The sequence below is a fragment of the Salmo salar genome, chromosome ssa12 (genome assembly GCF_905237065.1).
Source record: "Salmo salar chromosome ssa12, Ssal_v3.1, whole genome shotgun sequence".
NCBI classification, from domain to species: Eukaryota; Metazoa; Chordata; class Actinopteri; order Salmoniformes; family Salmonidae; genus Salmo; species Salmo salar.
This window is the reverse complement of record NC_059453.1, coordinates 16378065-16389983: the sequence shown is the minus strand read 5'-3', so window position 1 is coordinate 16389983 and position 11919 is coordinate 16378065. Positions and strand designations below refer to the sequence as shown.

Here is an 11919-nt window from a genome sequence, read left to right as displayed (position 1 = left end):
TTCAACAAGACCAGGTCAGAAAGAGAAGGCAGGTCATGAAACGTGTGATTGATGTAGTTAAAATTATTGGTAAATGTGGGCTCAGCTAGAGGACACAGGCACAAAGCTGCATATACCGTAAATTCCGGACTATAAGCCGCAACTTTTTTCCCAGCTTTGAACCTCGCGGCTTAAACAATGACGCGGCTAATATATGGATTTTTCCCGCTTTCAATTTTTTTTGCCAAAAAAAACATTCTGTGACGTGCTCAGTTTTTTGGCGGCATGAAGCTTTCATTAGACCAATGAAATTGCCGAACGGGTTAAGGTCAAACAACTTTTTGTTGTTTACTGTTTAGATTAAATCGAGCGCTCTCAAACTTCCTATCATTCTGATTACGGTAGTCATTTTGTCACCCTCATCATGGCAAAGACACGGAGAAATGCATATGATGCAGCTTTCAAGTTGAAGGCGATTGATCTGGCTGTTGGAAAAGGAAATAGAGCTGCTGCACGGGAGCTTGGTCTTAATGAGTCGATGATAAGACGTTGGAAACAGCAGCGTGAGGAATTGACTCAGTGCAAAAAGACAACTAAAGCTTACTGCTAATTTTTTATTTTTTGTTACAAGCCGTGTTTCGTTAAAGCCTATTTATTTTTGTTACAAGCCTTGTTTCGTTAAAGCCTATTTATTTTTGTTACAAGCCGTGTTTCGTTAAAGCCTGTGTAAAGTTAATTTGTTTCAATGTACCGGTAGGCACCTGCGGCTTATAGACATGTGCGGCTTATTTATGTTAAAAATAAAAAATTCAATTCAGTGGGTGCGGCTTATATTCAGGTGCGCTTAATAGTCCGGAAATTACGGTAACTTGGAAAACATGGCCGTCAATCATGACAAGTTTCTTGAGCTTATGTTGTTGCTAAGCAAATATGATGTCAACTCAGTGTTCAGATAGGCTACTTGTTGATCAGTCACCATCTGCTTTAATTCACTCAGGAAACAGCTTAATATCATATAAGAATGGCTAATAGTTAGTTAACACCATCTGCTTTAATGATAATTCTTCACGTTTTACAGGTGAAATGTCCAAACTGCACGTCAATCATTTGATGTCAATCAGTTTCATGGGAATATGCGTTTAGATCTTCTTGAATGACTGTTTCCGGAGTGAATTAAAGCAGATGGTGTTAACCTACTATTAACCGTTCTTATATAATATCAGTCGCTGTTTCACGCCGATGCTTTATCTGAGATGTATTTGTCTCTGTCGGCGTGCATCTAGGTCAAATAAATCATCTATATTTAAATATTTTATTTGGATGGTCAAGGAGGTACGGCAGGGTATGGTAGGGTGGGCCACGCCCACTAAAGCCACCATAACACCGGTCCTGTAATCATACCTTATATAATCTTAGACCCTACGCCTAGCTACACCTGCCATAACCTTTGACCCTAGTTTGACCTCTAAACTCCCAAACCTCTGACCTCTAACAGCTGACCTATAACATGTGTTCTGCTTCATATCCAATTATCTGTCAGTTGTTCCAGAAGTCGTGCCCTGGCTGCATTCCTGACCCCTGAACTTTAACCCCTGACCTCTAACCTGTGTTCTGGTTGCTGTCCAGGTTATCAGCTAGTTGATCCAGTAGTTGTCTCCTGGCTGCGTTCCGGCGGTGCTTCTTCCCCTCGTAGTGCTGCTGGGCCATCGCTGGGTTGTTGAACCATGCCCCACACAGGAAGCACGACCTACACGCTGTGTTGCCATTGGTCACTAGCCAGGTAATGGGAGGGGCTGGGGGAGGCGGCATTGGCAGAGGGGGCGTGTCTGATGGACAGGGGGAGGAGTCTGTGACACAGGAAACAGGAAATAAGGAGTGCGTATTCATGAAACGTGATTATTAAGGAAAGTGTGTGTGTGTATTGAAAAATGTGCGTGTGTGTGTGTGTGTGTGTCTGAGTGTGTGTGTGTGTGTGTTACCTGTGGTAGGGGTAGTAGAAATAGTCGGTGAGGAGCCCAACACTAGTTTTACGCTCTTAGCATGGGTCTTTCCCTGGTAGTGGGACTGGGCCACTATGGCTGAGGTAAAGAACATGTTACACAGACTACAACACTTGTTACCATCCACAGCTCTCTCCTCACTATCCTGGAGGAGAAAGAGAGATAGGAGAGAAAGAGAGATAGGAAGAGAGAGAGGGTGTGGTGTGTGTGTGTGTGTGTGTGTGTGTGTGTGTGTGTGTGTGAGAGAGAGAGATTCAACCTCCATAATTCATTGCAGAGATCAAAGGAAGCTGAGTTTTATCTGCAGACACACAGGACTGCTGGACCAGTGTCCCCCATGGGGACACAGCGCTTTGAATGTACACACACACAAACACACACACACTGCACGTACATGTACAAAGAGTTGCCCTAGCAGAGGAAGAGGAAGAGGTAACATTCTGTCTGACTGACTGTTAGTTGGCCTAGCAGAGGAAGAGGTAACATTCTGTCTGACTGACTGTTAGTGTGCCTAGCAGAGGAAGAGGTAACATTCTGTCTGACTGACTGTTAGTTGGCCTAGCAGAGGAAGAGGTAACATTCTGTCTGACTGACTGTTAGTTGGCCTAGCAGAGGAAGAGGTAACATTCTGTCTGACTGACTGTTAGTTGGCCTAGCAGAGGAAGAGGTAACATTCTGTCTGACTGACTGTTAGTGTGCCTAGCAGAGGAAGAGGTAACATTCTGTCTGACTGACTGTTAGTTGGCCTAGCAGAGGAAGAGGTAACATTCTGTCTGACTGACTGTTAGTGTGCCTAGCAGAGGAAGAGGTAACATTCTCTCTGACTGACTGTTAGTTGGCCAAGCAGAGGAAGAGGTAGAGGTAACATTCTGTCTGACTGACTGTTAGTTGGCCTAGCAGAGGAAGAGGTAACATTCTGTCTGACTGACTGTTAGTTGCCCTAGCAGAGGAAGAGGTAACATTCTGTCTGACTGACTGTTAGTTGGCCTAGCAGAGGAAGAGGTAACATTCTGTCTGACTGACTGTTAGTTGGCCTAGCAGAGGAAGAGGTAACATTCTGTCTGACTGACTGTTAGTGTGCCTAGCAGAGGAAGAGGTAACATTCTGTCTGACTGACTGTTAGTGTGCCTAGCAGAGGAAGAGGTAACATTCTGTCTGACTGACTGTTAGTGTGCCTAGCAGAGGAAGAGGTAACATTCTGTCTGACTGACTGTTAGTTGGCCTAGCAGAGGAAGAGGTAACATTCTGTCTGACTGACTGTTAGTGTGCCTAGCAGAGGAAGAGGTAACATTCTGTCTGACTGACTGTTAGTTGGCCTAGCAGAGGAAGAGGTAACATTCTGTCTGACTGACTGTTAGTTGGCCTAGCAGAGGAAGAGGTAACATTCTGTCTGACTGACTGTTAGTTGGCCTAGCAGAGGAAGAGGTAACATTCTGTCTGACTGATTGTTAGTTGGCCTAGCGGAAGAGGAAGAGGTAACATTCTGTCTGACTGACTGTTAGTGGGCCTAGCAGAGGAAGAGGTAACATTCTGTCTGACTGACTGTTAGTTGGCCAAGCAGAGGAAGAGGTAACATTCTGTCTGACTGACTGTTAGTTGGCCTAGCAGAGGAAGAGGTAACATTCTGTCTGACTGACTGTTAGTTGCCCTAGCAGAGGAAGAGGTAACATTCTGTCTGACTGACTGTTAGTTGGCCTAGCAGAGGAAGAGGTAACATTCTGTCTGACTGACTGTTAGTGTGCCTAGCAGAGGAAGAGGTAACATTCTGTCTGACTGACTGTTAGTTGGCCTAGCAGAGGAAGAGGTAACATTCTGTCTGACTGACTGTTAGTTGGCCTAGCAGAGGAAGAGGAAGAGGTAACATTCTGTCTGACTGACTGTTAGTTGGCCTAGCAGAGGAAGAGGTAACATTCTGTCTGACTGACTGTTAGTTGGCCAAGCAGAGGAAGAGGTAACATTCTGTCTGACTGACTGTTAGTGTGCCTAGCAGAGGAAGAGGTAACATTCTGTCTGACTGACTGTTAGTTGGCCTAGCAGAGGAAGAGGTAACATTCTGTCTGACTGACTGTTAGTTGGCCTAGCAGAGGAAGAGGTAACATTCTGTCTGACTGACTGTTAGTGTGCCTAGCAGAGGAAGAGGTAACATTCTGTCTGACTGACTGTTAGTGTGCCTAGCAGAGGAAGAGGTAACATTCTGTCTGACTGACTGTTAGTTGGCCTAGCAGAGGAAGAGGTAACATTCTGTCTGACTGACTGTTAGTTGGCCTAGCAGAGGAAGAGGAAGAGGTAACATTCTGTCTGACTGACTGTTAGTTGGCCTAGCAGAGGAAGAGGTAACATTCTGTCTGACTGACAGTTAGTTGGCCAAGCAGAGGAAGAGGTAGCATTCTGTCTGACTGACTGTTAGTGTGCCTAGCAGAGGAAGAGGTAACATTCTGTCTGACTGACTGTTAGTTGGCCTAGCAGAGGAAGAGGTAACATTCTGTCTGACTGACTGTTAGTTGGCCTAGCAGAGGAAGAGGTAACATTCTGTCTGACTGACTGTTAGTTGGCCTAGCAGAGGAAGAGGTAACATTCTGTCTGACTGACTGTTAGTTGGCCTAGCAGAGGAAGAGGTAGAGAGAGAAGGGATGCGAGAAAGACACGAACACTGACACACACACACAGACAGACGTACAGCGTTGTCAGGTCTCAGTCTCTTGGAGGGAGGTCCTCCATCCTCAGGGTGAAGCATGTAGAAGAGACGGACCTTGTTGGCATGTTTCTTACTCTGAAGGACAAGAGACAAGACAAAGGAAACTGTTACAGGGTATTTACAGGTGTGTGTGTGTGTGTGTGTGTGTGTGTGTGTGTGTGTGTGTGTGTGTGTGTGTGTGTGTGTGAGAGAGAGACTAACCTCGTAGTGTGCCACGCGTTGAGACTCTGAGATGAGTTGAGCGTTGCAGATGTTACAGTAGCTCTCTGTGAAGAGACCACCATCACACACACCTGTTACCCACTTCATCTGTACACACACACACCGAGAGAGAGAGAGAGAGAGAGAGACAGACAGACAGACAGACAGACAGACAGACAGACAGACAGACAGACAGACAGACAGACACACACACAGACAGACGTACAGCGTTGTCAGGTCTCAGTCTCTTGGAGGGAGGTCCTCCATCCTCAGGGTGAAGCATGTAGAAGAGACGGACCTTGTTGGCATGTTTCTTACTCTGAAGGACAAGAGACAAGACAAAGGAAACTGTTACAGGGTATTTACAGGTGTGTGTGTGTGTGTGTGTGTGTGTGTGTGTGTGTGTGTGTGTGTGAGAGACTAACCTCGTAGTGTGCCACGCGTTGAGACTCTGAGATGAGTTGAGCGTTGCAGATGTTACAGTAGCTCTCTGTGAAGAGACCACCATCACACACACCTGTTACCCACTTCATCTGTACACACACACACCGAGAGAGAGAGAGAGAGACAGACAGACAGACAGACAGACAGACAGACAGACAGACAGACAGATAGAAAAAGGAGAGAAGGAGAGGATAGATAACAACAACTTTTTTATTCCCTTCAACCTGTCTCCTCTACTCCTTCCCTCTAGTCTGAGTTGTATCCCCTCTTCCCTCTAGTCTGAGATGTATCCCCTCTTCCCTCTAGTCTGAGTTGTATCCCCTCTTCCCTCTAGTCTGAGTTGTATCCCCTCTTCCCTCTAGTCTGAGTTGTATCCCCTCTTCCCTCTAGTCTGAGTTGTATCCCCTCTTCCCTCTAGTCTGAGTTGTATCTCCTCTTCCCTCTAGTCTGAGTTGTATCCCCTCTTCCCTCTAGTCTGAGTTGTATCCCCTCTTCCCTCTAGTCTGAGTTGTATCCCCTCTTCCCTCTAGTCTGAGTTGTATCCCCTCTTCCCTCTAGTCTGAGATGTATCCCTCTTCCCTCTAGTCTGAGTTGTATCCCCTCTTCCCTCTAGTCTGAGATGTATCCCCTCTTCCCTCTAGTCTGAGTTGTATCCCCTCTTCCCTCTAGTCTGAGTTGTATCCCCTCTTCCCTCTAGTCTGAGTTGTATCCCCTCTTCCCTCTAGTCTGAGATGTATCCCCTCTTCCCTCTAGTCTGAGTTGTATCCCCTCTTCCCTCTAGTCTGAGATGTATCCCCTCTTCCCTCTAGTCTGAGTTGTATCCCCTCTTCCCTCTAGTCTGAGTTGTATCCCCTCTTCCCTCTAGTCTGAGTTGTATCCCCTCTTCCCTCTAGTCTGAGATGTATCCCCTCTTCCCTCTAGTCTGAGTTGTATCCCCTCTTCCCTCTAGTCTGAGTTGTATCCCCTCTTCCCTCTAGTCTGAGATGTATCCCCTCTTCCCTCTAGTCTGAGTTGTATCCCCTCTAGTCTGAGTTCTATCCCCTCTTCCCTCTAGTCTGAGATGTATCCCCTCTTCCCTCTAGTCTGAGTTGTATCCCCTCTTCCCTCTAGTCTGAGATGTATCCCCTCTTCCCTCTAGTCTGAGTTGTATCCCCTCTAGTCTGAGATGTATCCCCTCTTCCCTCTAGTCTGAGTTGTATCCCCTCTTCCCTGTAGTCTGAGTTGTATCCCCTCTTCCCTCTAGTCTGAGTTCTATCCCCTCTTCCCTCTAGTCTGAGTTGTATCCCCTCTTCCCTCTAGTCTGAGTTGTATCCCCTCTTCCCTCTAGTCTGAGTTGTATCCCCTCTTCCCTCTAGTCTGAGTTGTATCCTCTCTTCCCTCTAGTCTGAGTTGTATCCCCTCTTCCCTCTAGTCTGAGTTGTATCCCCTCTTCCCTCTAGTCTGAGTTGTATCCCCTCTTCCCTCTAGTCTGAGTTGTATCCTCTCTTCCCTCTAGTCTGAGTTGTATCCCCTCTTCCCTCTAGTCTGAGTTATATCCCCTCTTCCCTCTAGTCTGAGTTATATCCCCTCTTCCCTCTAGTCTGAGTTGTATCCCCTCTTCCCTCTAGTCTGAGTTATATCCCCTCTTCCCTCTAGTCTGAGTTATATCCCCTCTTCCCTCTAGTCTGAGTTGTATCCCCTCTTCCCTCTAGTCTGAGTTCTATCCCCTCTTCCCTCTAGTCTGAGATGTATCCTCTCTTCCCTCTAGTCTGAGTTGTATCCCCTCTTCCCTCTAGTCTGAGTTGTATCCCCTCTTCCCTCTAGTCTGAGTTGTATCCCCTCTTCCCTCTAGTCTGAGATGTATCCTCTCTTCCCTCTAGTCTGAGTTGTATCCCCTCTTCCCTCTAGTCTGAGTTGTATCCCCTCTTCCCTCTAGTCTGAGTTGTATCCCCTCTTCCCTCTAGTCTGAGTTGTATCCCCTCTTCCCTCTAGTCTGAGTTGTATCCCCTCTTCCCTCTAGTCTGAGTTGTATCCCCTCTTCCCTCTAGTCTGAGTTGTATCCCCTCTTCCCTCTAGTCTGAGTTGTATCTCCTCTTCCCTCTAGTCTGAGTTGTATCCCCTCTAGTCTGAGTTGTATCCCCTCTTCCCTCTAGTCTGAGTTATATCCCCTCTTCCCTCTAGTCTGAGTTATATCCCCTCTTCCCTCTAGTCTGAGATGTATCCCCTCTTCCCTTTAGTCTGAGTTGTATCCCGTCTTCCCTCTAGTCTGAGTTGTATCCCCTCTTCCCTCTAGTCTGAGTTGTATCCCCTCTTCCCTCTAGTCTGAGTTGTATCCCCTCTTCCCTCTAGTCTGACGGTAAATTGAGCCTTTACCACCCCAGTGATACCATAGTAACGGTCAACCAATCACTCTTGATGGCAGAGGAGAGAGAGAGAGACCTAGAGAGAGAGACCCAGAGAGAGAGACCTAGAGAGATAGACCCAGAGAGAGAGACCTAGAGAGAGACCTAGAGAGAGCAAGACAGAGAGACTTAGAGAGAGAGAGACAGAGAACTAGATAGAGACAGAGACCTAGAGAGAGAGAGACCTGGAAAGAGAGAAATAGAGACCTAGATAGAGAGAGACAGAGAGACCTAGAGAGAGCGAGACAGGGAGAGAGAGATAGAGACAGAGACCTAGAGAGAGAGAGAGACCTAGAGAGAAAGAGAGAGAGACCTAGAAAGAGAGAGAGAGGGAAAAATATAGGAAGAGAAAAAGGGAGAGAGCATACAGAGAAAAGGAAGTGCAGAAGAGAGAGCCAGAAACACTGGTTGCATTTCTACATCTAAGTACTGCATATACCACATGATACCACATTGATACACTCAAGTTAACCTTAAATGAGTCCCCCTCTCCCTCCATCTCTTATGATGTACTCACCTTCTGTTCTCTCCAGTCCAAACACCCAATATCGGGGAAGTTTTAGACAAGATATAACTAAGAAATATAAAAGTTTAGAGTCCAAAGCTCTGACGATAGCTTCTAGTGTTTGTTGTATGTAAAATCAATTGCATTTGGTTGTTGAATTAACAGCATCTGCTCGCTCGCTTCTCGGTGTGCGGTCATTCACCCTTGAGCCGGAGTGTTTTCAGCCAACCGTTTTCTCCCCATGGCAGTTAGAAATGCAACGGACCCGGACCCGTCACCCGCGAGAGACCGTCCTCCGTGTCTGCACAGTAATGCTGTCCGTTATTACTAACACTGCAGCTACCACGCACCAGCTGACGTGCTCCCGGTATCACAAAAAATGCAGATGGTGAGCTGTGCGCCATAGACAGAGAGACAGAGAGAGAAATAATCGGATTATTACCGCATGGAATATCTTCTCTCCTGATAAAATCACGATTTGTGAAGACGTTTTCACTCAAAATAAATATTTTAAAAAGGACAAAGTTATGTGTGTCCTCTTCACACAACCGACCCATTCAAAGCGGCATGTGTGACCCTACTGTGCCTTTGGCCAGCCCAGCAGCGCTGCGTGATTCTCAGAGGCGTGCGTGTCCTGTTTGTTCAAAACATTATGAACGCCTGCTCTTTCCATGACATAGACTGACCAGGTGAATGTATACTCCCTTAGTGATGTCACTTGTTAAATCCACTTCAGTGTAGATGAAGGGGAGGAGACAGGTTAATGAAGGATTTTTAAGCCTTGAGACAATTGAGACATGGATTGTGTGTGCCCTTCAGAGGTGAATGGGCCAGACAAAAGATTTAAGTGCCTTTGAATGGGGTATGGTAGGCGCACCGGTTTGAGTGTGTCAAGAACTGCAACGCTGCTGGATTTGTCACGCTCGACAGTTTCCCGTGTGTATCGTGCATGGCCCGCCACACAAAGGACATACAGCCAACTTGACACAACTGCCAAGTTTGTGTATATGCCATATGTTAACCAATATTGCGGCAGGCTGCATTCAGCTATCTAGGTAGTTCATTTACTTTCTCTCTTTTTCCAATCGAACATGCTGCTTCATGCTGCCATATGCACCCAGCACGCCCACAAGCGAGTCACAATGGGCGGCATAAGAGACACGCGGCAATTTACCGCTATTTAGTGTATATGCACCGTTAGCGATTACTTTTCTCTCGCAGCTGGCAGGCAGGCGTTATTTGCTTAAAACAAATACTTTCCCAAACATTTATACAGCACAAAACATTGTCAACTCAATAACTTCGACTTGAGAAGCGAATACAGTTGATTGACTTCATAACAAGAAGGCGGTGAAAACTGTCTAAACAGGCGTGTGTGACTCGTCTCTTCCTACATTCAGATCCTGTCATGTTGACGATCGCTAGCTACGGTTTTTAACACTTTTCTCGCTAGTCAGGTTGGCCTAATGTTGCATTTCTTGCCTTTTTTATTATTCATGGGGGGGGGGCATTTCATCAGTACATTGCATTTATGGAAAGCATGCATGCAAAGTTATGTAGCATTCGATGCATGTCAGAGCCACATGGGTAAATTGGAAGATTAAAATAATGCATAATTGCCATTATTGTAAAGTAGTCTTGCATAATTTAAAAAGGGAATTGAATACCTAGATAACAATGCAATACATTACAGACCCCCTTTGTAATGTTACAAGGAGTGGAATGTTAGCTAAACAGACTACAGCCCAGACTAGTTCCATACATGACATATGCACGATTTTCATAGCTTTAGGTGTCCAAAAGATAATCGAGTTCAGAACTTTCTCCAAATGCAGATAAATGCTGGCTGCTAGCTAACATCAAGTAAGTTAGGTACTGGTGTTGTGCTGAAAATCCCCCTGCCAGAATCCCCCCCTTCTAATTTCCAACACACATCAGAGTCAAATACTTTCTATAGAACAAACTTCACGTCAAACTTCACGTCAGGATAGGCAACCGAAATTAATAATTAATGTATGTGTGTTATATTAAACATAGAGGAGGGAGTAAAATGTTGACAAGCAATGGCTGAATAATTATCCTTACACTTTCAAAAATACTAGTTCAATAAGACATGAGAGAGATTGGCAAAGAGATTTATTAATAGACTAATACAATAATCAGTAGCGGATTTAGGTACAGGCGACATTGGCAGCCGCCCAGGGGCATCTTGCCGGGGGCAACAAGGGGCGCTCCCGGGTGTGGGCGGGGTGGGCGCCGAAGGGGGGTTCGCCCAGGGCGCCATACAAGCTAGAACCGCAACATACACTTGAAACAAATAGCCAAACCGAAAACTGCAGACAAAAATGCTTTCTGCCACTAAGATCAGTGAAATGTACGCTAAACTGACAAAGGAGTGGAGAGCAGAAACGACAACTAGCAATCAAGTCGCAGCAATGAAGAACGCGAAGGGGGGGATTCTGGCAGAGGGGAGATTTTCAGCACAACACCTGTGCCGAAGCAAATGCTACGTACGTTTTACAGGTATAACATATACCTTATGTATTTCACCGAAAATCCCTCATATTTATTATAATTCATTGTTTTAAGGTTATTTTGAGATGTGTTGCACTACTTTTAAGAGTGAACTATTGTATTGTATTTATTTTCTAAATTGTGTTAATGCTGTGAGGTCATCAACGGGAGCCATGCTTTTACTCTTCGGTTTGCTCAGCGCGTGATGAGGAGAGGTATGTGTTAGGTTCGCAAATGTCCACAAATGTACAAAAAAAGACTATTGAAAATTATATCGTCATTGATTTAGTGTTGCACTACAGTTTTTAGGAATATTTATATTAGTGTTAATGTGGATAGTGTTCGAGTGGAACTTTGATTTCAACTTTGCAAGGCTTGCCCAGCCACCGTTACCTTTGCGGGAGAGGGTCTCAGGTGCAGACAGCGTGAGTTTTCTGACAGGAATTCGGCACTCTTTTGTCTTTTATCAGGCAATAAACTTGTGTATGGTAGTCCAAACGGCAGCATCAACATTTGCTTTGTATTTGTGTCCATTCCATGCAGGTATGTTGTGAAATGTGACGATTTGATATGTAATGTTTGTGCTAATTAGTTAGTTGTTGTTCATTTTGTTACCTGTCTGGGCATGTCAAAAATGGCGTTGTTGCCTCATTAGTATACCTCCGGTATAATGCTACAATAGTACACTAAGAAATATTTAGCATTTATTAGCAAATTATCTCTGTACAACATATATAAAATGAAATGTGAGTCTTTTGAAATAATGAACATGTACAATGCAGTTTTTGTTGTTGACGTGAGTTAGCTCAGAACATGAAGAAGAGAGGCTAATATACGTGCTTCTACACCTGCATTGCTTGCGGTTTGGGGTTTCAGGCTGGGTTTCTGAACAGAACTTTGATATATCAGCTGATGTAAGAAGGGCTATATAAATACATTTGATTTGATATACTTGTGTGTGGGAGTCCAGACAGCAGCATTAACCTTTGTTTTTTATTTGTATCCATTCCATGTAGTCACTAAAAGAGAGACAACCGGCAGAATTGTGTCCAGACTTGTCTTCCACCTACACCTCACCAGAACACAACGCAGAAAGGTACAGTACCGGTACAGTGCCTTTAACACGTGCATGATGGGGAGATGATGCCAGAGAGTGCATTGCATTACAACTTATCTCTTTAACCCCCCCTTTCCCCCTCT

General features: G+C 45.3%; 1 protein-coding gene and 1 long non-coding RNA gene across 2 annotated transcripts; both read right to left on the bottom strand.

Moving 5' to 3' along the window:
* Window positions 1-748: 748 nt before the first annotated feature.
* Window positions 749-4995, bottom strand: LOC106564324 (zinc finger matrin-type protein 4-like). Its single transcript, XM_045692088.1, has 4 exons — window positions 4876-4995; window positions 4657-4749; window positions 1959-2124; window positions 749-1826 (listed from the first exon to the last, which is right to left on the bottom strand). Exons 1-4 carry the CDS (start codon window positions 4981-4983, stop codon window positions 1579-1581), a joined length of 615 nt encoding a protein of 204 aa, XP_045548044.1. The 5' UTR covers window positions 4984-4995; the 3' UTR covers window positions 749-1578.
* Window positions 4996-5180: 185 nt separating this feature from the next.
* LOC123725621 (uncharacterized) lies at window positions 5181-11281 on the bottom strand. Its single transcript, XR_006758160.1, has 3 exons — window positions 11113-11281; window positions 5301-5365; window positions 5181-5194 (listed from the first exon to the last, which is right to left on the bottom strand). It is a non-coding gene; the product is annotated as an uncharacterized lncRNA (long non-coding RNA).
* Between the last annotated feature and the right edge of the window lie 638 nt (window positions 11282-11919).